The sequence below is a fragment of the Macaca fascicularis genome, chromosome 19, assembly GCF_037993035.2.
Source record: "Macaca fascicularis isolate 582-1 chromosome 19, T2T-MFA8v1.1".
In the NCBI taxonomy this organism is placed as follows: domain Eukaryota; kingdom Metazoa; phylum Chordata; class Mammalia; order Primates; family Cercopithecidae; genus Macaca; species Macaca fascicularis.
The window spans coordinates 46,944,709-46,971,455 of NC_088393.1; the positions used below are offsets into that span (position 1 = coordinate 46,944,709).

The window sequence follows — 26,747 nt, forward strand, 5'->3', positions numbered from 1 at the left end:
AACTCCTTATGGCATACACAAGGTCTGACCTCTTGCTCTGCATCAGCCTCTAGGCTCCATCACAAACTCTTAACTCTTAAAGGAGTTAATGCCTACTCCTTCATCACCTCAAACCTCATTTCCTAGGATCCGGATTTGATATCCTATTAAGTGTTCTTATAACACTCTCTACCTTTCTTTATAATTTCACACGTGTGATTGATAGTCTAAATTACCATCCTTATTGCTGTAGCTTCTATGGGGGTAGGGAAATATTTTGTTCTCTGCTGTGTTCCCAATGCTGAGCAGAAAGAAGAGGTAAGGTGAAATAATTGTTGAATGTCTTGAGCCCTCAGAAAAGGCAGCCCCTTCAAGTTCTGTAGAAAGGGGCTCAGCAGAGTCCCCAGCATGCTGGGATCCAGATGTGTGCTCTTCAATAGTTTATTTGGTAAGTAGTTACTGAGCACTAACTATGTGCCAAGAAATTTTCCATGTGTTGGAGATAACGGAGGAAGCAGACAAAAGCCCCTTCCCTCATGAAGTCAACAGTCTCCTAGAGGTAAGGGTCAGGGGAGGCAGACCATAAACACAGATAAATTCTATAGAGTGTTAAACAGTAATATGATTAACGTTAAGGATAAAGTTCAAGAAGCAAAGATAGATGTGACTATTAGTGGTACAATTTTAGAAGGGTGGTGAGGGAAGATCTCAGGAAGGCAGTGACATCACAGGGGAGACCTAGAGAGGAACGAATGAGTCTGGGCTATTTGGTAGATGAGTTCTTTAGGCAAAGAGAAGAGCAAGCGCAAAGGCCCTGGGGCCAGTGTGGCTGGAGCACAGGGAGTAATGAGTAGACGATGTCAGAGAGGTGATAAGGGCAGACAATGAAGGGCCTTGCGGAGGACTCTGGCTTTTACCCTGAGTGAGATGGAGCCTCGGAAGTGTTCTGAGCAGGCGAGGGATATGAGCTGATACAGGTGCTCACAGCATCCCTCTAGCTGCATGTGAGGAACACTCTGGGGGGCAGGGGTGAGGGCAGAGAGATCACTGAGGGGCCTGCCATAATGGTCTGGGAAGGAGATAAGGGTGGACAGGAGTGAAGGTGGGGAAAAGTGGTCAGGTATACTAGCTGACAGACATGGATATAAGACAGAGAGAGGAGTAAAGAACAATTCCAGTGGTTTGGGCCTGGAGAGGAGGGAGCATTTATTGAGATGAACATGGGGGGAATAAATTTTGGGGAAAGGAGGAGGAGCTCAATTTGATCAAAATTACTCTGGAGATACCTCTAGATTACCAACAGGTATCAGGTAGGCATCTGGTCAGGAGCTCAGAGGAGAGATTCTGGGATGGACATAGAAATGTGACATATAATGGGAGGCCGAGGTAGGCGATTCACAAGGTCAAGAGATCAAGACCATCCTGGCCAACATGGTGAAATCCTGTCTCTACTAAAAATACAAAAATTAGCTGGGTATAGTGGCGCGTCCCTGTAGTCCCAGCTACTCGGGAGGCTGAGGCAGGAGAATCGCTTGAACCCAGGAGGCAGATTTTGCAGTGAGCCGAGATCGTGCCACTGCACTACAGCCTGGCGACAGAGTAAGACTCCGTCTCCAAAAAAAAAAAAAAAAAAAAAGTGACATATACATTTCCATGGCTCTCCCAAATTCCTCACAAGACCTACATGATCTTGCCCTGCTGATACCTCCTTGGTAAGTTAATGGCACACACACACACATCCTGGGCCCTCCCCTTCCTAGCTATGGATACTGGTCAAGTTACCTAACCTTCTCTGTCCTAGGTATCATTTACAAATGGGAGATCTCATCAGCACTTGCCTCCTAGGATTGTTCATTCAAGACATTAGTTACTGAGCATCTGCTCTATGTGCTGGAGATATCCCTTCCCCACTCCTCCCTGCCTCCCCCTCCCACACAGCCTGTCAACCTTCTGGACGTCTCTCCCATCCCCTCTTGCCCTCCCAACAGTGACCCGTGCCCTGATCCATTCCCAACATCTCTTGCCTAGAAATCTATCACATCTGCCACCCTGGGTTGCCCGATCCCAGTCACTTTCCTGCTAATCTATTCTCATGTCACAGCAAACTGGGCCGTACCCCTTCCCCACTAAAAATCCTCCCATGGCTCTTCATTGCCCTCAGGACAAAATCCAAGTTCCCTAAATGGTCAAGAAAATCTTCCACATCTCATTCATAGAGAACTTTCAGTATGATCACCAACATCAGATCACCTGCAGTCCATGTTCACACATCAAGCTGTTTCTGTCTTTGCTCAAGCCATTCCACCACACCGCCCCCGACCCCCCAAAACATCCTTCCGTCTTCAGGTCTCAGCTCAGACAGCTCCTAGTCTTCCGGGATGATCTTCCTACCAGGGCCTCCTCGGGTTCCCACCGCGTTCCACGCCGCCTCCATTAGTGAACATACATAGGTCCACGACGGGGTCCTTGCCTGTCTCTCCCGCTGAGCGGGGCTTCCCGCAAGCCGGGCCCGGCACAGCAGCCAGTAATGTCCCCGTGCTGGGGCCCCTTCAGGCCTCGGCGTCTACCGCCCACTCCGGAACTGTGAGCGACAACCGGCACGCTCTCCCGGCACGGCGCCGCGCCCACCTTCCGCACACCTCGAAGACCTCAACACCTGCGCCAAAGCCACCCAATCACGGTCTTCTCTCCACCTCCTAACCACCACGAACATCCAGGACCCGGATACCTCAGACTGCTCATTGGCTGCCTGAAAACCCGCCCCCAAGCCTGAGCGAAAAGAACTCTGGTTGCTGTAGTTCCCCGACACCGCAGAAAGCGACTAAGTAGAACTCCATTTCCCAGAAAGCGCCGCGCCCCAGTGGTGGGAGACGGTACCCTTTGAACTGGGCAGTTCTTGATTGGCCGGTTGGGAGACGTACATTTCCAAATTACCATGGAAACAGGACCACTTACCTGGAACCCCGGGAAAATCTTTTTTCCTTAGAATCTCAACACTTTGTTTCGCGATGATTCCAAAGGGTTGGATAGTACACATGTGGGGGCAGAGTCTGTACCTATTGTCTGCCTATTCCCCAGTTGGCGCCAACAAAGCCTGCTAAGTGCACTCAGCGGCTACTGGACGCCTGCTTGGCCTGAGGAGCCACTCCTGTGCTGGCTCTGCGGACGCCCCGGCTTATTAGGGCACCTGTTTCCCAGAGACAGGCCAGAGCTGAGCCTTTACCCTTTCAGTCTGTTTACCCAAGAAAAGGCAAATGTAGGCCAGGATCCCATCCACGATCAGGATCCCATCCACGATCTCTCTAGAATGCTGGTGCCCCAGACCTGCAGCCCCATGCCTGCAACAAGAGCCACAGCTTCCCCACAAGAGACGTCTCCACACCACAGAGCTCCTCCAGCACCCCCTCCGCAAACCCCCTTCCCCACCACGCCTCTGAGGGTCAGGTGAGGGGAGCCGAAGCCCTGCAAACGCTCAGGCAGGCATGTGAGAAAGCTCTTTACTGGGGGTACAGCGAGGAGGAGCAAGGCCATCTCCCCCTACCTGCCCCCACCCCCTCCTAGGGTCCTGGGGTGAGGGGGGTCTTCCCTCCACCGGACCACCACTGTCTTTGGTACAATAAATAGAAAAAAAGGGGGAGAGGGGCCCAAGGGTCCAGTCTTTAGTGGGGAGGGAGCGGCCAAACCCCTCTCCTTGACCCCCCTGCCCCAGGCCCCAATCAGTGCAGGCCTCACCCACCCCAGCTGGGTAGCAGCAATTCCAGTCAAGGAGAGAGATGAGGATGGGAGCCCAGGGCCCCCAGATGGGGGGGGTATGGCTTCAGGAGGGGCCCCAGGGAGGGGGCAGGGTCATGAGCTGGCTGCCGTGCTCTGGGGTACACCACGGAGGCCCAGGTGAGGCCCCAGAGTGGCAGGGTCATCAGGAGGCGGGAGGGGTGGACGACCTCCCGTCATCCGAGTCCGGAGGGCTGAGGCAGCCGGGTGCTGGGGGGCAGGCGCTGGGTGAGGTGGGGAGCAGTCAGCAGGCCCGCCCACCAGGCTCACATCCATCAGCTCCGGAGGCGGTGGTGAGGTTGGTGATGGGGGACGACCAAGGTATCGGGGCTGGGGGGGTAACTGGGCCCCGGTCCCAGGCAGTGATGAGGCAGAGGCCGGGGCTTGATGTGTCTTGTGGGGCACATCACCCCCTGCCCAGGGCCGCAGTGGCTGGGAGGGTGGGACCTAAAAAAGCAAAGGAGCAATGGATGATGGAGACCCCAGTCCTTAAGCCCCAGGCACCACCACCCACCTCCAAAGCCCCCAAAGCTTCATTACCTGGGGGCTGTTCATCTCACAGTCTGTGATAGGGGGCCCAGGGCCCCCACAATATCGGTTGCTGTAGCGATAGGTCCGGTTGTCACTGGAGGAGCCACTGGAGCCTCCTGGAAGTGCCAGGGAGGAGAGGTGAAGGGGCATAAGGTGAGAGAAGGTGGCAAGTGGGTTTTGGGATGGCTGAGTGAAGTTCATGGCCCAGGCTCAGGTTCAGGCTTCAAGATCAGAGCCCATCTGAAGAACCAGGCCCAATTTTGAGATTTTAGATTGGAATTCAGTTTTGGGTTTTAGAGTCAGAACCAGTTTCAGGGATCTGAGCCCAAGTCCAATTTCAGAGATTGTGTCAGGGCCAGCTGGAGCTCTCCCATCCCACACATCATCTTAGAGTTCAGGATCAAACAGTTTCAGAGCTCTTGTGTGAAGACCCAGTAACAAGGTCCCCTAGGACAAGCCAAACCTGAGCAGCCCCCACCCCTGTTGTACCCCATTTGGGCACGTGGGCACCCACCAGAACTGGAGATGGAGCTGGCGGTGCTGGAAGAGGGGCAGGTGTCGAGAGGCGCGGGCGAGGTGGAGGCACTGCTGCCTGCCGGGCCCGTGTTGGTGGCCTCGTCGGCCGTGCGGCGGAAGAAGCCGTGCTGCAGAGCCCCCAGGGGGCTGATGCGGGCGGCGGGCTCATACTCCAGCATGCGCAGCACCAGGTCCTGGAAGCGGAGGTAGTCGGCGGGGCTGTGGCCCGGCTCCCCCGCCCGCCGGCCCCCGGGCCCGCCCGTCTGCACGCCCAGCACCTCCTGCAGCCGCCGTGTCCCGGGGCCCTGGTAATCCTGGCAGGGAGGGGGTGGGAGGGGGGGCAAGAGAGTGGCCGTCAGTGGGCAGGAGGGGCAGGGAGACACACATGGGGAAACAGAGGCACAGGAGAGAAAGTGGAAAGAAAAGCTAAGAAGAGTTGTGGGGTGGGAAGGAGAGATGGGAGATGGGGTGGGCAGGGAAGGAAGGAAAAGACAGACAAGGGGGACAGGAAGGAAGGGAAAGACACAAGGGAGAGGGAGCAGGGGGAGAGAGCCCCAAGTGTGAGTGAGGGGCCACGGGGTGGGAGGAGTGGCGTGGGGCAGGGGCCGCACCTTCCTGAGTTCTTTTGTCCTTCGTAGGGTCCAGCCACCCCCAGGCAGCCGTTCAAAGTACTTGCGAGCCTTGGGCGCCTGGTCCAGCATGGCAGCCGGCGGGATGCCCAGCACCTCCACAATGCGGTTCATCTGGTCCACCTGTGAGCAGGCGGGAGTCAGGGTCATCAGGCCAGCCAGGCTCCACCCCCTCCACCTCCAGCACACCCCTTCCTGGGGGCACACCTCATTGGAGCCACTGAAGAGGGGCTCTCCGGTGTGCATCTCCACAAGGATGCAGCCCAGGGACCACATGTCAATGGCCAGGTCGTAGGGTGTGCCCAGGAGCACCTCAGGCGAGCGGTAGAAGCGGCTCTGGATATACTGGTAGATCTGGGAAAAGGGTCATCGTCAAGGGTCCCAGCCTCCTCTACTGGTCCCACTGACACCCCCAAAGCTAAGAGGACCCAACTAAGGACAAGCCTCTTGCTGACAAAATGGGGACTGAGGCTCCAAATCCTGCCATTATCAGCACCAGTTTTCTGGGAGCCACTGGTGCCATCTTGTTTATCAATCTGGGGAGCCTGCTGGCCTAAAGAGACCCTGATCTCCACCCCCAACCCCGATCCTGGGCCTTTCTGGGTCACCAGGCAGAGGCTGACATTCCACCAGCCCTATACTATTGTCATTTTTAGTGGCACCTCACACAGAGTTGCAAAGTTGAAGCCTTCCACCTCCCTCCCCGGCTTTAAGAACACAAAACACAAAAACTTAGTAAAGCAGCACCCAGGGCTCAAACCCAACCCAACTTTACCCTGTTCACATCTGGCAGCTTCAAAACGAGCCCTGCCCCCTCAGGCTTCACCCTCCCCATCCTAGTGGGCAGTACATCCACACCCCCACCCCAAGCACTATCCTTCACTTCCAGCAGTTCCTAATAATCCCATCCCAGCCAAGCCCCGCCCCTAAGCCTCCTGTTGGCCCTGCCTCACCCAAACCACTAGCCCTGCTCCCAGGACCGGGCTGCCCCGTACCCTCTGGCCAAGCTGGCAGGAACTGCCGAAGTCCACGATCTTGATGGCGCTGCGCTTGGGGTTGCAGAGCAAGATGTTTTCGGGCTTGAGGTCGCAGTGAATGATGCTGAGCTCAGGCGTGGCCAGAAAGAGCAGTGCCGTGCAGAGCTGCTGCGCCAGCTTCCGGGTCAGGTTCAGCGAGACGCCGCGGAAGTGGGTGTTGCGCAGGAGGTCGTACAGGTTGTAGGACAGCAGCTCGAACACCAGGCACAGGTGGTTCCGGAACATGAAGTGCCGCTTCAGGTGCACTGCGAGGGAGGGGAGAAAATGGGCCAGAGAAAAAATGGCTCAGAGAGGGCAGGTGGTGGCCTGGGGTCATACAACACTCTTTGATCACTAGCCACATGTGCTGTGCCCACGGGTACCATCTGCTAGTCAAGATCTTTTTATCTAACAAACAACTAGGTTCACACAGGAAGTTAACGCTCTTTCCAAGTCTCTGTCAAACCCTCCAATTAAACAAACGAGAAAGTTTCATTAGTTACTACTAGCTCTAACACATTCTACACTTCCTCCTTTAATTTCGTAACACTGCTTTCATCTCCCTTGTATTCATTTTTGTGGCAAAGGACACTAGTTTTCCATCTACTTTAAGGATGTACATTTTCCTTTCAAACGAAACCATTTTAAAATCCACTTGCTGTTTATGATTATGTTGTGATGTTTATGTCCATTAAGAGGAATCAGTTTAAGGGAGAAGAAAGACTGGCACAGATGTTAAGAGTAACACCTCTGGAGTCCACGGCCTCATCAAATTATAGCTCAATTAGTACAAACTGCCCCCTCATGCAAGTGACAGCACTTGAATCCCTGGGTTTCTTTTTTCCTTTCTTCGTTTTTGTTGTTATTATTGTTTGGTTTTTTGTTTGTTTGTTTTTTAAGATAGAGTCTCGCTCTGTCACCAGGCTGGAGTGCAATGGCATGGTCTTGGCTCATTGCAACCTCCACCTCTAAGGTTCAAGCGATTCTCCTGCCTCAGCCTCCCGAGTAGCTGGGACTACAGGCGCGTGCCACCACATCAAGCTAATTTTTTCATATTTTTAGTAGAGACAGGGTTTCACCATGTTGGCCAGGATAGTCTCCAACTCTTGACCTCATGATCCACCCACCTCGGCCTCCCAAAGTGCTGGGATTACAGGCGTGAGCCACGCACCCAGCCCATTTTTTTTGTTTTTGTTTGTTTTATTGAAGAAGAAACTAGGATGGAAGCCCGGGTTTCGTTTCTTCAAGATGTTGGTAATAATCCCCTTATGGGCTGTGGTGAGTTAACTTACATAAAGTGCTTCCAAGACAGCCTGGCCGTTGGTGAGCACTCAGTAACCTCTGACCACTACCAAGTAAATAGGACAAAAACCATAAAAGCAGCAGGAGAATCACTGATGTCAGTGAAGCACAGATCAAACCCTGCTCTGAAGATGTCAGCCTCCTCCTGAGGGTGGGGCAGGGGTGTGACCCATCCCTACTGGCTCCAGCTCCCGCTATCCCAGGTGCCCACAGCCCTGCCAGTCCCGGGCCTCACCTATGTAGTACTTCATCTCGGTGTCATGCTGGTTCATCAGCTCCAGCAGCCGCAGCTCAATCTGGGCCTGGTTCAGGAAGGCCTTTTTGTTCTTGATGATCTTGATGGCCACAAGCTCCTGGGTCTGATGGTCATAGGCTTTCACCACCTGTTGGGGCAGGGCATGTCAAGAAGAAAGGGGTGGGGGCAGGGCAGAGCCAGGCACCATTCTCCTCCCTCCAGGCAAGGAGGCCCACCGAGAACATTATGCATACTTCGCAGTTGAGTGCACACCATTAGTCAGGCACTGGTGGAAACGCTGGACGTGAAATAACATACCACCTTATGTTGAGTCTTGTTATTTAAACTGTTTTACAGAAAAGGCAACTGAGGCACAGGGAAACTAAGTGGGCTAGGGTGAGTGGCCCAGCATGGGATTTGAAGCCACTGAACCACTGGGTATGTGGTCAATGTTAGTGGGGCCTTGGATCAGGGTGGGAGAGGGGGGTGTCCCACACCTGGCCAAAGGAGCCTTTGCCAATGAGCGAGTCAATCTCATAGCGCTCCAGCCAGCGCTCGCCACTGCGCACGATGTAGTCATGGTTGTCGTCATCATAACCATGGTTCAGGACCTTCTTCTCCTTCTTGGTGCTCGAATCCTGGGGTGGCACCTGCTGGGCCCGCCGCTTCTTCTTCGCATAGTATACCTGCCCAGCCAGCCAGGCAGGAGATGGGGACTGGTGAGTGACTCATGCCAGCAGCCAAGACCCTCGGCACCCAGCCCAGGATCCCCCAGCCCCTGCCCACCTCATTGATGTGCTTGTAGGTCTTGATGAGGTCCACAGAGAGCTTACGCAGCGGGGCTGAGGTTGCATCTCGGAAGGCCAGGGGCAGCCTCCGAGGCAGTAGCCGCACATCAGGCAATACCTGCAGGGCAGGGTGAGGGGTGGGCACTGAGGGCGGGCCTTTACCTCCAACCTCAAGAGGAAGAACTATAAGGGCTGCTCGCGCATCATGTATTTGGTTGCTGTCTGTATTTGTTCCACCCATTTAGGAAAGAAACTCCCCCAGGGCTGAGACTTTCTCTTGTTCTTACTGTACCTCCAGTGCCTAAAGCAGGGCCTGGCACACAATGGATACTCTTTCAGACCTGTGATGTGAATGAGTGAACCCTGACCTTTCACCCCTCACCTTTACTCCTTTCTGAACCTCAGTGGGAGAGATTATATGGAAAATCTGGGCTCTGTTCCTCCCCATTCTTCACTGTGAAGCCAGCCATTCTGGGTATCCTCTGAAGTTCCTCTATCTCAATTTACCCTCATCCCTTGGGCCCCAACCCATACCCCCACCAACTCTTTGCATAGTTCTTTCACTCCAAGACTCTTGGATCTGATCTGGCCCCTGGACCTCCCACTCCATCCTGCTTCAAGCTCTGCATGTCACTGCCTTCACTGCCTCCAGCCTTGGAGAGCTTTGCCCTGCACCACCCATGCCTCTTGGACTCAAGACCGTTTAGACTCAACCCCCCTCCCCATTCACCCCCTCCAGATCTTTCACTCTGAACTTTTCTTAGTGAGCATTTATTGGGTATTTACTATGCGCCAGGCACCATTCTAAGCATTCTACATGCATACCATTAACTCATTTAATCCTCACAACAACCGTGTGAGGCAGGTATCATTATTGGCCCCATTTCACAGAATAGAAAACTCGAGTATGGAGAATCTAAGTAATTTAATCACTGGGTAAGCATTTGAACCCAACCTCTCCAAACCCTGACTCTGCCTGAAAACTCCTCTGTTATTTTCCAATCCCATGGGACCCATTATGTGCCCAGGAGACTGTCTTGGGCAACCACACTACATTTTGGTCTGGAGACCCTTCTATCCCCAGCCTCCCCCTACCACCAGGCAGGTGAGGAGCCAGCTGAACGCGTACCTGCGTGTGCTCCTGGGGCCCTGGGAAGCCAGAGAAGGGACCATGGCCCGGTGGGACGGCCATGGTGGGCTCAGAGGGCCGCAGGGGAGCGAGGCCTGGAGCGGGAGCCCGGCCGGGGGGCGCCTTCTTGCATCCTGCACCTCGGCTGCCACCGCCGCTGACACCTGAGAGCAGACAGGCGGTAGGAAAACAACATGGAACAAGGGATATGTGAATAGTGCCAGGCGCGGAAGAGGTGGGCATGAGAAAGGCAGGGAACAGAGAGAAGAGGAAAAGGGCACAACGGAGCAACAGGTAGCAATGAAGAAAAGGGGCAGAGAAGTGGCAGCCAGGTGGGGGGTGGCACAGCAGTCCCTTGACAAATAATGACCAAGTAAATGATTAAGGCAGCACAAAGAGAACGCATAAAAGACAATGATTGGGGGCCAGGCAGGGGTTGATATGAGCCATCACAGGGAAAGGAGGACAGGAAGACACCAATAATTCGGAGGAGGGAAAGAAAAAAGATAGAAACCACAGACAGTATGCAGAGGAGTAAGCTTCATTCTTTTCTCATTACTACTCATGGCCCTCCCCAGGGCCCCTAACACAAGATCCCACCCTTCTAAAGTCTTCCCTGAACATTAGGATCTCAGCCCGTAGTACAGCAAGGGCCACTACTTCAAGATCTACCCTTCTCAGTAGATTCCCTCAGCCCAGAGAACTCTAGGATTTCCAAACCACATGAGTGTTCCCCTCCCAAACCACAGCAGAATCCTCTGCAGCCCTAAAACCACATCAGCGTCCTTAGGGACCTCCCAACCACACCAAAGTTATCTGAGAACCTCTACAGAACAGAGTCCTATCTCTACGGCATTCTCATCTACCAGGGCACAACTTTCCTAGGGGACCCTCTCCATATCATGCCAAGACCGCTTCCCTATATCAGGTCCTCCATATTAGGAACCAGCCTTCCAGGCAGTCTCCCTGTACTATATCCCAATTCCCCCTGCCACAACAGGGCTCTTCCCCACATTACTCCAAGACCCCATCCCAATCAAGGCCCACTCCTCCTGATGGGAGGTGTCTCTTCCCACAGTTTAGAGTGATCTTTTCTCCCCTACACTGCTTCCTTGCCCCCCTACATACACACACACACACTGCCTAATATTCCTACCAGACACCTTTCTCCAGGCACCCCTCTTTATACCAGGGTCATTCCACAACTGAGTCCACTCCTACAGGGCCTCAAAGCCAAATGCCCAAGTATCACATAGGGTTCTCTCCTCCCAGAGTTGTCAGCCACAGCAAAAATCTCCCCAATGGGCCATTTTCTCCCCCATGTCAAATCCTTTTCTCCTATTCCATGCCTCGCCACTCCACGACTCCTCCACCCTTGGAGCTTCCCCCCAAAACAACCTCTTTTCCGGGGCCCTCCCACACCAGGACCATCTCTCCCAGCCCCCACCCCCTACCCGGGTCAGGGCTGGCGCGGGGCCCACGGGGGGCTGGGGCGCGGTGGGGCCCCCAGGCGGGTGGTCGAGCGGCCAGCATGGCGGCGGTGGCAGCGCTGAAAAGGCGACCGCCTGTCCCTGGCCCGGCCGGCCCCGCGGCAGGGAGGGCAAGCGGGACGGGCGGCCCGGTGGGTGACAACAGCAGCCGCCGCTGCCACCAGGGGCGGGGAGAGGAGGGGACAAGGGTCAGCCCGGGGCACGAGGGGGAAGAGTAGAGCAGGTGGACGGGGGAGGGGCGACACGCCCCACCCTGAGTGGCCACCAGCCCCTAGGGACCCGGCGTCCCGCCCCCCACCCAGGAGGCCCTCCTGGGCCTGCCGAGACCGGCAGGCGGGGCCCGACTGAGCTTGGCAATCGGCACCTGCCATGGCAACAACTGTGCCATTGGTCGCTGGTGCCAAGAGCTCAGCCAATCACAGCCTAGGGCAGCTGTTGCTAGGCAACGAAGAAGCGGCCCGCGGAGCCGAGCCCAAACAAAGGGCGGGAGTGGGGCCCGGCTACCCCCTCCCAGCCTCCCTCCTGCAACTGCTCCCTCGGGCTTGGCCGGTTCCAGGAATTCAACTATGAATAGCCAGGCAGGGCCCGCACCTGCCCGCCACCCCCCTCCTCTCCTCCCTTGGCCTCGCGCTAAGTCTCGCGGCGACGCGGGCAGGGCGGATCCCGTCCTGCCCACCTCCCTGCGACCGCCCCACCGTCCCTGCGCCGTTACCTGAGGGAGCGGGCAAGGGGACTCAAACTGCTCGGGGAGCCCGAGCTCAGACCTGCCCACTGGCTGAGGGTATCCGGCGGACGCGGCAAGCCAGGGCCCCGATTACCCAGTAATGCAACCAGCAAAATGGCGACCACAACAAACCGGCCCCCCCACGCCCTGGACTCCGCCCCCATCCCGCCCTCTCCGCTCCCCCCACGTGACCCAGACTGCCACTCCGCCTGCGCGAGACGGCCGCTTACCTGTACGCATGCGCAGTGAGCTACCAATCACACCCAAGAACTGAAATCCGGGCTGCGACTGCGCGAGAGGCAGCTACAAATGGAGCATGGGCTCTGTGACCGGGTGAGAATTTACCCCACGACCCCGCAAAGTTAACCAAGGGTGCATGCGCCCTGTGTCAGCAGGTCAAGGGGAGGAATGAGCAGCAGACATGGGAGACGGATGAGTCTTTTAATAGAAAAACACACGTGCAACAGTATCAACACACATCTCTAGCAATCCAGACAGCGCTGAACTTCAGTTCTTCACCTTGGGGGGTGGCCTGTGAGAGGAAGATACGTGATGAAGAAGGATCCCCAGGATCATGGCACTTGGGGTGCAAGGGACAGAGATGTCTGTCTTGGTGTATTGCTGGGCCCCTGCTCACCTGTACACTCCCACGACCACGGCATGGTCTCTTTCATATGGCTCAAGGGTCAACTGCTCCTGCGGCTTCATATTCTCCTGCTGCATCTTTTTCACTTCGGAGGCAAACACAGCCTCGGCTGAGGCTGTGGAGTCAATGCAGTTGGCCTAAAGAGGAGAAAGGACTGACTGATGTCCACAACAGGGCTTTGGGCTGTTTTCCTCTTGTGTGCTCTTTAAACCAGATGTTTTCATTATTAATTCAAGTAAAACTCAGTGCTGTGGTTCTAACGTGTCCCCCAAAGTTCATGTGTTGGAACCTTAACGCTTAAATGCAACAGAATTGAGATGGGCCTTTGAGAGATGATTTAGGTCATGAGGGCTCTGCCTTCCTGAATAGACTAATGCTATTATCACAAGAGTGGGTTCCTGATTAAAAGCATGATTATGCCCCCTTTCCATCTTGCTCTCACCATTCTGCCAATGGATGACAGCAATTTGGCCCTCGCCAGATTCAGGCCCCCAATCTTGGACTTTCCAGCCTTCGGAACTGGTAGCCAAATAAATTTCTGTTCATTATAAATTACCCAGTCTCAGGCTGGGCGTTGTGGCTCACACCTGTAATCCCAGCACTTTGGGAAGCCAAGGCGGGTGAATCACGAAATAGGAGATCGAGACCATCCTGGCCAACATGGTGAAACCCTGTCTTCACTAAAAATACAAAAATTAGCCGGCTGTGGTGGCACACACCTGTAGTCCCAGCTACTCGGGAGGCTGAGGCAGGAGAATCCCTTGAACCCGGGAAGTGGAGGTTGCAGTGAGCTGAGATCACAACACTGCACTCCAACCTGGCAACAGAGTGAGACTCCATCTCAAAAAATAAAAATAAAAAAAATAAATTACCCAGTCTATAGCATTCTGTGATAGCTGCATAAAAAGGGCTAAGACACTTGGGTTTAGGAAATGTGATAAAAGGCTTAATTAAAGAAGTTTCTGGCTGGGTTCATGCCTGTAATCCTAGCACTTTGGGAGGCTGAGGCAGTGAGATTGCCTGAGCTCAGGAGCTCCAGACCAGCCTGAGCAACATGGCAAAACCCCATCTCCACTAAAAATATAAAAGTGCCAGGTGTGGTGGCACACATCTATAGTCCCAGCTACTTGGGAGGCTGAGGCATAAGAATTGCTTGAACCTGTGAGGCGGAGGTTGCAGTGAGCTGAGATTGCACCACTTCACGCCAGCCTTGTGAGAGAGCGAGACTGTGTCTCAAATTAAAAAAAAAAAAAAAAAAAAGTTTTTAGTTTGCTTTGGATTTGAAGCAGGAAGCCTATTTATCTAAAAGCCAGTGCTTAAGTTTTATACCCAGGAATTGTTTGGTTTATTTCTACTTCCTCTTCTTTAATAATAGTAATAATGCAGTTGAGAATAATAAAACAAATGTAGTAAAAGGCTAACAAATGGTGAACCCTGTGAAGGGTGCATGGGGGAGTTCTCCATTATTTCTAAATAAAACGTTGTGAAAGATGCACCTAGCTTTTATCTAGTATCCTAGGCCAGGATCTTTTCTAAACACTTCATATATATTGACTAATTTGATCCTGTCATCCACCCTGAAAAAGATTAGACTAATATTTCTATTTTACAAGTGAGGAAACTGAGGCATATAGGTTAAGTAACTTGCTTAGTTTACACGGCAGGCTGGAATGAGATGGTCAGACTCAATTTTGCACTTGACCACTGCACTCTCTTGCCTCTTTAGATCCAAAGCTATAGTTTTGCAGACTTGGTCCCTCTCTTTTGGGTGGCTATTTGACAGATACAGATAGAGAAGATACCTCCCTAGAACACTGCCACCCCATCTTAGACTCCTCCAAACCCCGCACCTTAATGGAAATCACAAAGTGTCCTCCATTACGCAGGAAGGTGTGGGCATTCAGGGCCACAATCCGGGTCTGGTCTGGCTGGGCCACATCAGCAAAGATCACATCCACCATTGCTAAGGAGAAAGGGGCAGCAGTTACAAGTTGGAGTCACAGGGATCATCCCAGACCCTCCCAGGGGCCTATGCCCATCACCAGCAGGTTCCTGGGAGATTCTCCCTGCCTCCAGTTTCACTCCCCACCTCCACTGGTCCCCCTCCCTCCAGTATCCCAAGATGAGTCCAAAACCCACAGTCACATCATTCATCCACTCTTCTTGGAAACCATGGTTGCCACCTACTCTGTGGCCAGCCCTGGGCCGGGCGTGGGGGACATAGAGACGAGTCAGACCCGGACCCTGCCCTCGAGACGCTCCCGGGTCTGGTGGGGAGACAGACACGTCATCAAAAAGACAAGTAAGAGTGAGTGAGCACTTATAGGCAAGAGTGTCTGCAGGACCGTGAAATGAAAACAAGTCGCAGAACAAAGGGGATAGTATGAGTGCACGGGGGAAAAAAACACAGAAAGAAAAATGAGCAGAATGAAAAATAATGTATTTAAGGCAGTGTGACTTTTCAAAAATGAAAAGGTGGTATAATGAAAACTGATTACTTAAAACCTGGGAAAAGCAGACATCAAATTGTTCTCATCAGTTACCTCTGGGGGTGGTTTATAAGGCTTTTCAACTTTTATATTATACCTTTGAATGTTTTTTTAAACAAAGTCATTAATAGTCACAATGGACCCCTCTAGGTCAAGCCATAGCTCAGTTTGTTTTCTGGGCTATGCTCTCACCAGCCAATGATAAGGACCCCCAAAAGGAGGTTTTTAATGCAGGGGCAGTGTAATAAATACAGGAGGCAGGAAGTACAGGAGACCTAGGAGATGGGGAGGAGACTGAAGGAGAGGAGCTTGGCCCTCCCAAGGGTGGCTTCCAAGATTCTGAAGTCAAGCTGCCACCTCTACAGCTTCACCTAGCTCCCCTTACCCCTTTCTATTCCTGCAGACTCAAGAGGTCTGCTCATCCACTCCAACTCCATCTAAATCAGGGGTCCACTGGCTTCTTCCAGGAAGCCTGCAGTGGCCTGTCCTAGCCCACCGGGGCCACCCCCAGACCCCTCACCGATGAGCATGCGGTATTTGTGTGGGTGCCGAGCATCCTCGATCACAGGAATGATGTTGGTCCTCTTCTTGGCCAAGTTAATGAGGTCACGGCCAGAGCGGTGGGAGAACTCGACTGCATAGACTAGACCATCCTAAAATAAATTAAAAAGGAATCAACAATGATGCTAGTTCTCAGGCATGGAGTGCCTACTTTAGGCCCATACACTCTACACAGCATCTCTTCCAACCCCCAAATCAAAACCCTACCATATAATGACTATTGTTATCATGCCCATTTTATACATGAATACACTGAGGTCCAGACATAAAGTCACAGGTCAAGGGTTATTCAGCAAGTAGCAAAAGTACCCAATCCCATCTGCCTGAGAGCCCAGGCTCCCAACAGAGGCTTAAAGCCAGGAAGCCAAGGCACACAGATGATGTAACCATGGGCCAATCACTGCTGTGAGCACCTTTCAGAAATTAACTCATTTAATCTTCACAAGTCTATGTTCCAGAGAGGTAAACTGAGGCTTGGATGGATTAGGTAACTTGCCTGATTAAAGCCTGAGGGTTTGTTTTCTTGTTTGTTTGTTTTGTTTTGTTTTTGAGATGGAGTCTCGCTGTCGCTCAGGCTGGAGTGCAGTGGTGCAATCTCAGCTTAGTGCAACGTCCACCTCCCAGGTTCAAGCAATTCTCCTGTCTCAGCCTCCCGAGTAGCTGGGACTACAGGCACATGCCACCACACCCAGCTAATTTGTGTTATTTTTAGTAGAGACAGGGTTTTACCATATTGGTCAGGCTGGTCTCGAGCTCCTGACCTCAGGTGATCCACCTCCCTCGGCCTCCCAACGTGTTGGGATTAAAGGCATGAGCCACCTCGTCTGGCCAAAGCCTGAGGCTTTAAGACACTACATTTAATAGCTTATAAACACGTAAAGTAACAAAGGGTAATGGAGTGGGACATGTGGGTGCCAGGGGTCCTCTAAACGGGAAGCCTATACAGGCTCAGAAACCATGAGATCTCCTGGTTCTTTCTAAAGAAACCAGAAGAGCAGGTTTTAGCAGCATAAAATTTTAAAGAGGCCCATCAAATCAAACAGTCTGGTATCTATACTCCCAGCTGTCTCTCTAAGGTTGGTCACCCCACACCCACGTCTCTTCCCTTGAGGCCAAGAACCCAGGAGCGAGGTTGAATGACGTTATCTGGTTCAAGCCGCTCCTTTTACTCACAGGCACTGTGACAGAAAAAGGCCTGGCCCTAAGTCACACAGTGAAGGCAAGCCGTCAAACCCTGCTATTCCAGGTTGGCGGAGGGGAGGGAGCCTTTGCCTCCTGCCTGACGCTCCATCCACTCACTCACCGGACCGACGATGTCAGAGACATGGGAGACGGTGGTGCCCGAGGCAGCCCCGAGGTAGAGCACCTTAGCCCCCGGTTTGATGTGGATCTGGTCCACACCACCCAGGATTGCTGCAGCCAGCTTGGAGCGGAAAGGGTTCCAGGCTCGGTACTCAATTTTGTCATCTCCTTCCTAGATGATAGATGGGGACAGAAGTCAGCGCTAGGCTCTTCTGCAGGACCTCACTGCCCTTAACCCTAGGACCCTTGAAAGGAACTGGGCCGTCCTATCACTGCACAAGAACTCAACGTGAGTACAGAGCAGTGACCATGCACGTGCCGTCGCTGCCCTCTCATGGAGGTTACTGACTCAAGGGGCAGCAACAGAGAATAAACACAAAGAGTAACAGTAAAACCAGCACTCGTTCAACAAACATGCACTGTGCCAGCACCTACGGTGTGCCAGACGCTGCTCTAGGCGCTGGGGATACAAGACAAGGATCCCTGCCCAGAAGGCGTAAGTATTCACCGAACTAGCTAAATATAACATGGCATATGAGATGGTGACAGGTGTTAAGGAGAGAAGACAAAGTCAAGAAAGAAGACATGAAGTTTGGGAAGCAGGGAAAGGAGCAGGTGAAAATGAGAAAGGGGGCCAGGGAGGGGCTGAAAGGCAGATTCCAAATCAGACCTGAAGGAGGCGAGGGGCCATTCAAGTTATCAAGTTATCTGAGGAAGGACATTCCCAGGAGAGAGAAAAGCGATTAGGAAGTCCCCAAGGCCTTGACAGGCAGAGCGGTGTGAGGCAGCCTGGAGAAGCAGATGATAAGGATGCAGCCTCCCACAGAGCTGGGAGTGGGAAGAGCAAGGCCAGGGTGGCTGGAGGACACTTGGTCAGATGGTTAGTGAAGGAGACAAGGCCGGGGGGCAGGCAGGGGGAACTAGAATGCGCAGGGTCTTGGAGGCCACAGTGAAGACTCAGGGGTCTAACCTGAAGGCAGTGGGGAGTCACAGAAGGCGGATTAGGAAGGGAATAGACAGTGTGGTTTGCATATGATGACAATCCTGCAGCTGTCCTGTGCATGACACAGGGTGAGGGTAGACACAGACTACTGGCTACACCCTCAGCTGCGACCCTCGTGGCTTGGACAGGGGCCCAGTTCTCACCGAAATAGAGACTCTCTTCTCCCCATAAACTGATTCCCCAGGGACCAGGTTTTTGGTGACCAGTGCATCTTCCTTTCCTCGACAAATGAAGACACCTAGGTGAGGGGATCAGAGCAGTGGTGAGGACCCCTCGCCTCTCCCTGCCCCTGAAGCCCAGCCAGCTTCCTGCCTTCCTCACTCACCCTCATGCCGATGCGGCTCCACCATCACATTCTTCCCCGACTGGTTTCCTCTTTTTCCTCCCCGACCACGACCCCGGTTGCCGCCAGAATGGAAGCCTCCACCTATAAAGGAGAGGTACAACAGGAGAGAAAGATCCTGAATCTCCGCCCTCCCTACTCCCCGCCTCAGGAAGGCCTCCTCCATAAACCCTAGCCAACCTTACTCACCTCTTCCTCCTCCTCCACCACCGCCGCCGCCACCGCCGCCACCTCCTCGTCCACGACCTCTAAAGCCTCCGCCTCGACCTCGGCCCCCGCCAAAGCCCCCTCGGCCTCCACGACCACCACGGTCACCAAAGCCCCCTCGGCCGCCAAAGCCACCCCCACGGGGACTGAAACCTGTGGTGGAAACAAAAATAGGAATCAGGGCAATGAAGCTTAAAAGGTGAAGCCACCTTGTACCCAGCAATACCTCTCAGGCGAGAAACCTGAAATCCGTGTGCCCGTGTACAGCAGGACACATTTCCAAGAATGTCCACAACAAAAGAAAAGCGAAGACTAACCCAAATGTCCATCATTGGAATGGACAAATAAAATAGAAGATATTCACAATCAAGATCACGAAAATGACCTTCAGTTATACACAAGAGACTAACGTTAAAATCATAATATCTTTTTGTGCTTAGTGCTTTTTTTGAGATGGGGTCTCGCTCTGCCCCCCAAGTTGGAGAACAGTGGTGCAATCATAGCTCACTGCAGCCTTGAACTCCTGGGCTCAAGCACTTCTGCTGCCTCAGTCTCTGAAATAGCTAAATTACAGGTATGTGCCACAACTCCTGGCTAACTTTTTTTTTTTGTAGAGATGGAGGTCTCACTATGTTGCCCAGGCGAGTCTCCAGCTCCTGGCTCAAGTGATCCTCCTGCCTCGGCCTCCTGAAGTGCTGGGATGACAGGTGTCAGGCACCACACCCAGCCACAATAATGTTGCCCAAGAAAAGGGGCAAGGGAATGAGAAATGCAAAACTCATGATATTGGCGAATGGGAAGGAGATACTAATATGGGGTTGGGATAGGGGAGGGGTACATGAGTAGATGTAGGTTACTGTTAATATCCTCATTTCCTTGGTTGCATAGCAGATTCACAGAATTCATTCCATGTCAATATTAATTACTGTGAGGAGTAAGCCCTGCATATGACCACATGCTGGGACAACAGGGTCCCCTAGACTCTGGAAACGTCTTCATACCCTCCCACTCCTGACCTTGGAGCTGGAAGAAAAGTGTCAACCCCAGCCCCACAACAGAGGGGAGTACAGCACGATGTCATCCCTAATTCATCGCCCTGCTTCCAAGCTTAAAGACGTCCCTGTCAGCTCAGGGGAAAAACAAGAAAAAGTAAAACAAACTGCCATTAAAGAATGGGCTACACTTTACAAGTAGTTTGCAGTGTGTCAGTAGGAAATAATATGTTAAAGAAATAATAGATTCAGATAGGCTTTATTCTTACCAGTTCAGGACAGCAAACACCATTAGTACAAAACAATGTTTAAGGGCCGGGCGCGGTGGCTCAAGCCTGTAATCCCAGCACTTTGGGAGGCCGAGATGGGCGGATCACGAGGTCAGGAGATCGAGACCATCCTGGCTAACACAGTGAAACCCCGTCTCTACTAAAAACTACAAAAAACTAGCTGGGCGAGGTGGCGGGCGCCTGTAGTCCCAGCTACTCGGGAGGCTGAGGCAGGAGAATGGCGTAGACCCGGGAGGCGGAGCTTGCAGTGAGCTGAGATCCGGCCACTGCACTCCAGCCTGGGCGACAGAGCGAGACTCCGTCTCCAAAAAAAAAAAAAAAAAAAAAAAAAAAAAAAAAAAAACCACAAAAAACAAAAAACAATGTTTAAAACAGAACTCTGGTGCTAACAGATTCAATATTTTCTGCGATTTGGTTTCAAAAACTCAGAAGTACTAAATCACACAAGTTAAAAAAAATAGTTAGAAAACCAGTGGTTTAAAATTATCTCACATGGGCCGGGCGCGGTGGCTCAAGCCTGTAATCCCAGCACTTTGGGAGGCCGAGATGGGCGGATCACGAGGTCAGGAGATCGAGACCATCCTGGTTAACCCGGTGAAACCCCGTCTCTACTAAAAAATACAAAAAACTAGCCAGGCGAGGTGGCGGGCGCCTGTAGTCCCAGCTACTCAGGAGGCTGAGGCAGGAGAATGGCCTAAACCCGGGAGGCGGAGCTTGCAGTGACCTGAGATCCGGCCACTGCACTCTAGCCGGGAGGACAGAGCGAGACTCCGTCTCAAAATAAATAAATAAATAAAATAAAATAAAATAAAATTATCTCACATGATGTAATCTATTCAATAATAAGTTTGCTCATGTTTTTTGTAAAGATACACTATGATCTTATCCTACGCACCCTTCATGCGCCTTAATGGTATTACAGATAAAAAATGTATCTTTTAACCTAATTTAATCTTTAAAAATGAATGGTTTCACTTTCAAAACTCCCAAACTTAACAAAAAGTTGTTTACTTTTAATCTTCTACTCCCTCTACAGTCCACTTTTCACACAGCAGCTAATACATGCTGTGTTTAAAACAGCAAGTAAGATCTCATCATGCCCTTGCCCAAATCCCTCCAATGGGTTTCCACCACATCCAAAATGAAATAAGAATTCCTTTCCCTGGCTTACAAAGCCTGAAATCAAAGCCTAAAATCTTTAGGCTTTAAATTCTGATTTCATTGTTCTGAGCGCAAGGTCTTCCCCTAAATAAAGCTCTCCAGGTGACTCCAAGGTGCAGCCCACATTGAGAATCATCATCGTAAGGATCTGGCCTGTGCTGACTTCCCTGACTTCATTCTATGCTGGGTTCCATGCTCTTCCCCACCAAGCATACATAGTCCAGCTTCTGAATCTTTACCACGTGCTGTTCCCACTGCCCGGCTCCTGCACATGTGCATGGCTCACTTGCTCCTTCACTGCATTCTGCTCTATGATAAAATGTTAGTTCCTCAGAAGGGCCTACTTTGGCCACCGTACCCTTACCCTGCTTTATTTCCCTTCAAATCAGTGATCACACATGGCATTTTTAATATTATTACCGCCTGCCTCCCCCACTAAGATCAAGCTCCAAATGGGCAGGCATTTTTAATTGTTTTGGTCACCACCGCATCCCCAAAACCCTGCACAACATCTGGCACGAAGTATGGGCTCAATAAATGTTAAATGAGCACTGTGCGGATGATTCTTAAACCCTGGGCCCTGCCTCAAGGAGAAAGCACCCTTTATTTGTTTAGAAAGCACATGATCCATCAGCTGGTGACCAGGGAAGCGCTGGTCACTCCCCTCAAGTATCCCTTATGGACAGACTGGCAATGTCGTTGCCACTCTCCACCCTAGTGAGTAAGGAAGGTTCATGGGGGTCTTGAAAACTTCATCTGCAAGACATGGAGCAATATAGTGCCAGGCCAGGTGCCGTGGCTCATGCCTGTAATCGCAGCACTTTGGGAGACCCAGGCAGGTGGATAGTTTGAAGCCAGAAGTTGAAGACCAGCCTGGCCAACACAGTGAAACCCTGTCTCTACAAAAAAATTAGCTAGGCATGGTGGCACGTGCCCGTAATCCCAGCTACTTGGAAGGCTGAGGCACAAGAATCAATTGAACACAGGAGGTGGAGGTTGCAGTGAGTTGAGATGGTGCCACTGCACTCCAGCCTGGGTGACAGACATTCAGTATCAAAAAAAAATAAAAATAAAAAAATGCAGTGCCCATCCTATAGTGCTGTAAAGATTTAATGCCTTGTACACACAGAGCACTTCACATATACACTATCTGGCACCTACTTTGAACATCATCATTCAAACTCAGGGGAACGGGTCTCCTCTTCCCTCCTTATGCACCTTAATGGTATTAACGATGAAAATGTAATTTTTAATAGCTACTCCTAATTTGATCTTTTAAAATGAACAGTTTCCTTTTCAAAACTCCAGAACATAACCAAGAGTTGTTCACTTTTTATCTTCTATCCCCCTTCAGTCCACTTTCCACACAGCAACTAATAAGTGCTGTTTCTGTTTTGTTTTGTTTTATTATACTTTAAGTTCTAGGGTACATGTGCACAACGTGCAGGTTTGTTACATATGTATACATGTGCCATGTTGGTGTGCTGCATCCATTAACTCGTCATTTACATCAGGTATATCTCCTAATGCTATCCCTCCCTGCTACCCCCACCCCACAACAGCACCCGGTATGTGATGTTCCCCTTCCTGTGTCCAAGTGTTCTCATTGTTCAATTCCCACCTATGAGTGAGAACATGCGGTGTTTGGTTTTTTGTTCTTGCAATAGTTTGCTGAGAATGATGGTTTCCAGCTGCATCCATGTGCCTAACAGCACTCAGATCTCATTATTTTCTTGCCCAAACCCTCCAACAGTTTTCCAAAGCCAGGACCTTCATTTAGGGGAGATGCCACAGCTAGGTTTATGAAAGTCTCAACCCAGGCCTAATAAAAAGGAAGTACTGGCATGTGCACGGGGCGGAGTGGGCAGGAGTGTAAACTTTCTTTTTTTTTTTTTTTTGAGACGGAGTCTCGCTCTGTTGCCCAGGCTGGAGTGCAGTGGCCAGATCTCAGCTCACTGCAAGCTCCGCCTCCTGGGTTCACGCCATTCTCCTGCCTCAGCCTCCCGAGTAGCTGGGACTACAGGCGCCCGCCACCTCGCCCGGCTAGTTTTTTGTATTTTTTAGTAGAGACAGGGTTTCACCGTGTCAGCCAGGATGGTCTCGATCTCCTGACCTCGTGATCCGCCCGTCTCGGCCTCCCAAAGTGCTGGGATTACAGGCTTGAGCCACCGCGCCCGGCCAACTTTCAATCCCAGATACTCAAAACATCTCATTTCAGGTCCTGGAGCTTTTTGGGGGAAAATGTACCAAAAGTACCCACTCCTCAGAAAAAACACATGTTCACACAAACTTTTCCAGTAAGTTCTTTTTTGGGGGGAAGGGGGGTTCCACAAACTCCCTGATTTAAAATCTGCTTTCCTTCCACAGCCTTCTCCATCTCAAAAATGGCAATTCCATCCTTCCAGCTACACACCCCCAAACCCTTGGTTATCCTTGACTCTGCTCACACACCCACATACAATCTGTTGGTTCTGTCTTCAAAAGCATGTAAAACCGTCAGCATGTCCACTGCTTCCATCCTGGTCCACCACACCACCTCCTAGATTACAGCAACAAGCTTCCCACCGATTTGCCTGCTTCCACATTTGCCACCCTGAGGTCTTTCACACATGGAAGCAAGAAGAATCCCTTTTAAAAATGTCAGACTGCACCACGCCCCTGCTCAAAAGCTCCCAAAGGGTTCTCTCACTCAGACTAAAATCCTTACTAAAGAGCTAACACCTGACAACTTTTACAACTTCACATTCTACCACACAACGGAAGAAGGTTGGAAGAAGGGGTATCCTCCATTTCTGAGGTAATCATAGACCAGGATGCCTGCAGGCAAGTCAGGATCTCAATAGGAGAGATACCTGGCCTACAATCCCTCAGCCCACTTCATCAGGAGATCCCCCAAACACGGAAGAGAAAGGGAGCTTGGGAGAAGGGCACGGATCCACAAATCTCCTGCCAGGTGACCCCAATCTCTCCACACAAACACACACAAAAAAGAAAAATAAAGCCTGTTCCAGGAAAACAGACCCTTTGGGCCATGGTGGAAAATTCTCCAAACTCAATGAAGCAAGTTCTCACACAGACGAGTGGGGGTTGGGCAGGCCAGATGGAGGAAGTGCTCAGACACCACGGAGAAGGATTCTAATTTTGTTCTCTTTGAGAAAGATAAAGGCAACAGCTAGAGCCAATACTATTATGTCAAGCACTGTGCTATTTTTTTTTAAACGTCGCTTAATCCTAACTGGCGCCTTTTTATTGATGAGAAAACAGAGGCTCAGAGAGGTAAAGCCACTTGCCCAAGGTCACACAGCAGGCTAAGAAGCTGAGCCAGAACTGAAATACTAAACTGAGGCCCTTCTGCTGTCAAAGCCAGGACCCTCATCATTCCACCATGAAGGCAGTGGGTTCAGCAGAATCTAATGGAAAATCGAAAGAATAAAACCACTTACGTCCTGTGACAACCACCCACCCCCCTACCCCAATCTAATGCCGAGCTTGTTAAGTCTCGCCCCGGAGGTGGAAATCTTAGTCCCCAAATCTCCACTCCATCCCTGGGGATCCGCCCCCCTGTAAGTGCAGAAGGCGGGAAAGTGAGCCAGAGTGCCGCACACGGCCAACCGAGGAGTCCTCCGCTCCGGCCCACTCGGAAAAGCTGGGTTGGGGGATAAGGGGATGGTGGTGGTGGCAGCGACAGGGAAGGCAAATAGGGGCTTCCCACACACATCTCCAGGACCCAAGGTCAGGAACTCTCCATCTCCGACCCAAGGCTGATTCCCAAAACACGCCCAGCTATCCAAGACTCCAGATGCCGGGATCCAGACTCTAGTCCAAGACTCCTGAGTGCCGCCTCCTGCCCAATATCCAAAATCCCTATTAGACGGCCTCAATGAGACGAACCCCAGGTCAAGACCCCCAGTGCCAGGCCCAAGGCCTTCTTCGACTCACGACCGTGACCTCCGAAGCCAGTCACTAACCCCTAGACCTCCTGGAATCAGGATTCCCCTTCCCACATGAGACCGGATCCGTGCTCAGAACCCCTGCCCCCAGGCCAAGGCCCCACCCCTCCGATTCTGGCCTGGCACCCGGATTCCCGCCCGGCCTCCGTCCCTGATCCTGGACCCCACCCCAGCCTGACCTGGCTTCATGGTGAGCCCGGGTTTGTGCGGCTCCGGAGCCCGCGGCGTTCACAACTCCACGAGTCCGGCGCTTTCGCACGTGGAAAAGAGCGCAGGCGCGCGGCGACGTGCAGCGCGTGACGCAACCACGTAGCCCCGCCCCGGCCCCCTGCCCCGCTTGGAGCTCGGCGCACGCACAGTGGGCGAGGATTCTCGAGCCTATCGAAACTAAGCCGGTTACCCTCACTCTCTGCCTTCCCAGCCTTTGCTTGTGCAGCGGTCTCCCTAAACTCGCTTCCGGTTTCCTCTTCCGCAGTGCGAGCACCCCAATAATCAGGGCTCATAGCGAGGCCTTCGCACGGGCTGTGCCCTCTGCCCCCTCTTTTGTATTTCTAACTCCCTGAGGTCCCTGTACACCCAAAACGGCTTCCCTGACACATTTCCAGCGCCAAGAACAGTGACCGACTCTGTGCTTCCATTCATACATCCGAAAAACATTTACCGTGCCTCTCATGTATACCAGGCGCTGTTCTAGGAGCTGGGAATACAGCGGTGTACGAGACATAAGAATCTCCACTCTCGGCCGGGCGCGGTGGCTCAAGCCTGTAATCCCAGCACTTTGGGAGGCCGAGACGGGCGGATCACGAGGTCAGGAGATCGAGACCATCCTGGCTAACACAGTGAAACCCCGTCTCTACTAAAAAATACAAAAAACTAGCCAGGTGAGGTGACGGGCGCCTGTAGTCCCAGATACTCGGGAGGCTGAGGCAGGAGAATGGCGTGAACCCAGGAGGCGGAGCTTGCACTGAGCTGAGATCCGGCCACTGCGCTCCAGCCTGGGCAAGAGAGCCAGACTCCGCCTCAAAAAAAAAAAAAAAAAAAAAAAGAATCTCCACTCTCCTGGAGTTAATCTTTTTAATGGAGGAAATGGACACCAAACATGTTGAATGTTAGAAGGCAGTAAGTGCTTTGGAGAAAATCATGGCAGGGAAAGGGGATAGAGATTTTGGAGGGCAAGTGATTTTTGTTTTTTTGGCATGGTGGTCAGGGAATGCATCAGGTGACTTTTGAGCTAAAGAGCTGAAGGAAGTGAGGAGTGAGGCATGCACCTATCTAGGGGAAGGGAGTTCCAGGCAGGGAAGAGATCTGCAGATGCAGAGGCCCTGAGGAAGGAAAGATACGGGAAGTTGGAGAGAAAATGAGGAGGGTGATTGGGGCAAAGTGAGCAAGATGGAGAGTGAGAGGAGATAAGGGCGGGTAGCTAACAAGGGCAGATTGTGAGGAGCTTTGTGGGACATAGTGAGGACTTTGGCAGTAAGATGGAACCATGGAAGGGTTCCAAGCAGAGAAGGAATGTGATCTGACACAGGTCCCTCTGGCTGCGTGTGGGAAGCAGACTGCAGGCGTGAGGGTGGAAGCAGGAAAACCAAGGACTGGCTGCTGCCATGAATCAGAAGGAGACAAGGATGGACAAGATCAGAGTGGGGGCAGAGAGCGGCGTCAGGGGTCAACAGATTCTGCTTAAGTATTAAGA

The 26,747-nt window shown here is 52.1% G+C and overlaps 3 protein-coding genes across 11 annotated transcripts in view; all 3 read right to left on the bottom strand.

Annotated features, from left to right (window-relative positions):
- Window positions 1–2,639, bottom strand: part of LOC135968320 (galectin-10-like) — a 125,439-nt gene extending 122,800 nt beyond the window's left edge. For all 4 annotated transcript variants that reach the window (XR_012427596.1, XR_012427598.1, XR_012427597.1 and 1 more), the window contains exon 1: window positions 2,371–2,639. The gene's annotated coding sequence lies outside the window, so the exon portion shown is untranslated. The remainder of the gene's footprint in view (window positions 1–2,370) is intronic.
- Window positions 2,640–3,462: 823 nt separating this feature from the next.
- On the bottom strand, window positions 3,463–12,259 carry DYRK1B (dual specificity tyrosine phosphorylation regulated kinase 1B). 6 transcript variants are annotated; one of them, XM_065534332.2, is made up of 11 exons: window positions 12,099–12,259; window positions 9,897–10,060; window positions 8,766–8,885; window positions 8,477–8,665; window positions 7,980–8,127; window positions 6,422–6,708; window positions 5,634–5,780; window positions 5,409–5,549; window positions 4,796–4,991; window positions 4,291–4,397; window positions 3,463–4,197 (listed from the first exon to the last, which is right to left on the bottom strand). In XM_065534332.2, the coding sequence occupies exons 2-11, from the start codon at window positions 9,957–9,959 to the stop codon at window positions 3,826–3,828; spliced, it is 1,770 nt and encodes a 589-aa protein (XP_065390404.1). In that variant the 5' UTR covers window positions 9,960–10,060; window positions 12,099–12,259; the 3' UTR covers window positions 3,463–3,825. The 6 variants fall into 6 exon arrangements, with proteins under 6 accessions (XP_065390404.1, XP_005589269.1, XP_015296963.3 ...); XM_005589212.5 differs by having other exon boundaries at window positions 4,796–5,111; XM_015441477.4 differs by lacking the exon at window positions 12,099–12,259 and adding an exon at window positions 11,351–11,498.
- Window positions 12,260–12,537: 278 nt separating this feature from the next.
- On the bottom strand, window positions 12,538–25,325 carry FBL (fibrillarin). The gene is made up of 9 exons (XM_045381240.2): window positions 25,234–25,325; window positions 18,644–18,814; window positions 18,437–18,538; window positions 18,255–18,349; window positions 17,110–17,280; window positions 15,766–15,898; window positions 14,607–14,719; window positions 12,748–12,893; window positions 12,538–12,642 (listed from the first exon to the last, which is right to left on the bottom strand). Exons 1-9 carry the CDS (start codon window positions 25,241–25,243, stop codon window positions 12,618–12,620), a joined length of 966 nt encoding a protein of 321 aa, XP_045237175.1. The 5' UTR covers window positions 25,244–25,325; the 3' UTR covers window positions 12,538–12,617.
- Window positions 25,326–26,747: the final 1,422 nt, after the last annotated feature.

What these genes read in the sequence shown, in the direction of transcription:
- DYRK1B (XM_005589209.5), bottom strand. Translation starts at nt 11,429, where the DNA reads ATGCTGGCCGCTCGACCACCCGCCTGGGGGCCCCACCGCGCCCCAGCC. An exon ending in GGCCCCAGGAGCACACGCAG is followed by an intron (nt 8,886 to 9,896) that starts GTACGCGTTCAG and finishes CCTGCCCTGCAG; the next exon opens with GTATTGCCTGATGTGCGGCT. An exon ending in GCAAAGGCTCCTTTGGCCAG is followed by an intron (nt 8,128 to 8,476) that starts GTGTGGGACACC and finishes CTGCCCCAACAG; the next exon opens with GTGGTGAAAGCCTATGACCA.
- FBL (XM_045381240.2), bottom strand. An exon ending in ACTTTGTGATTTCCATTAAG is followed by an intron (nt 12,894 to 14,606) that starts GTGCGGGGTTTG and finishes TCTCCTCTTTAG; the next exon opens with GCCAACTGCATTGACTCCAC. An exon ending in GTGGTCGTGGGAGTGTACAG is followed by an intron (nt 12,643 to 12,747) that starts GTGAGCAGGGGC and finishes TTCCTCTCACAG; the next exon opens with GCCACCCCCCAAGGTGAAGA.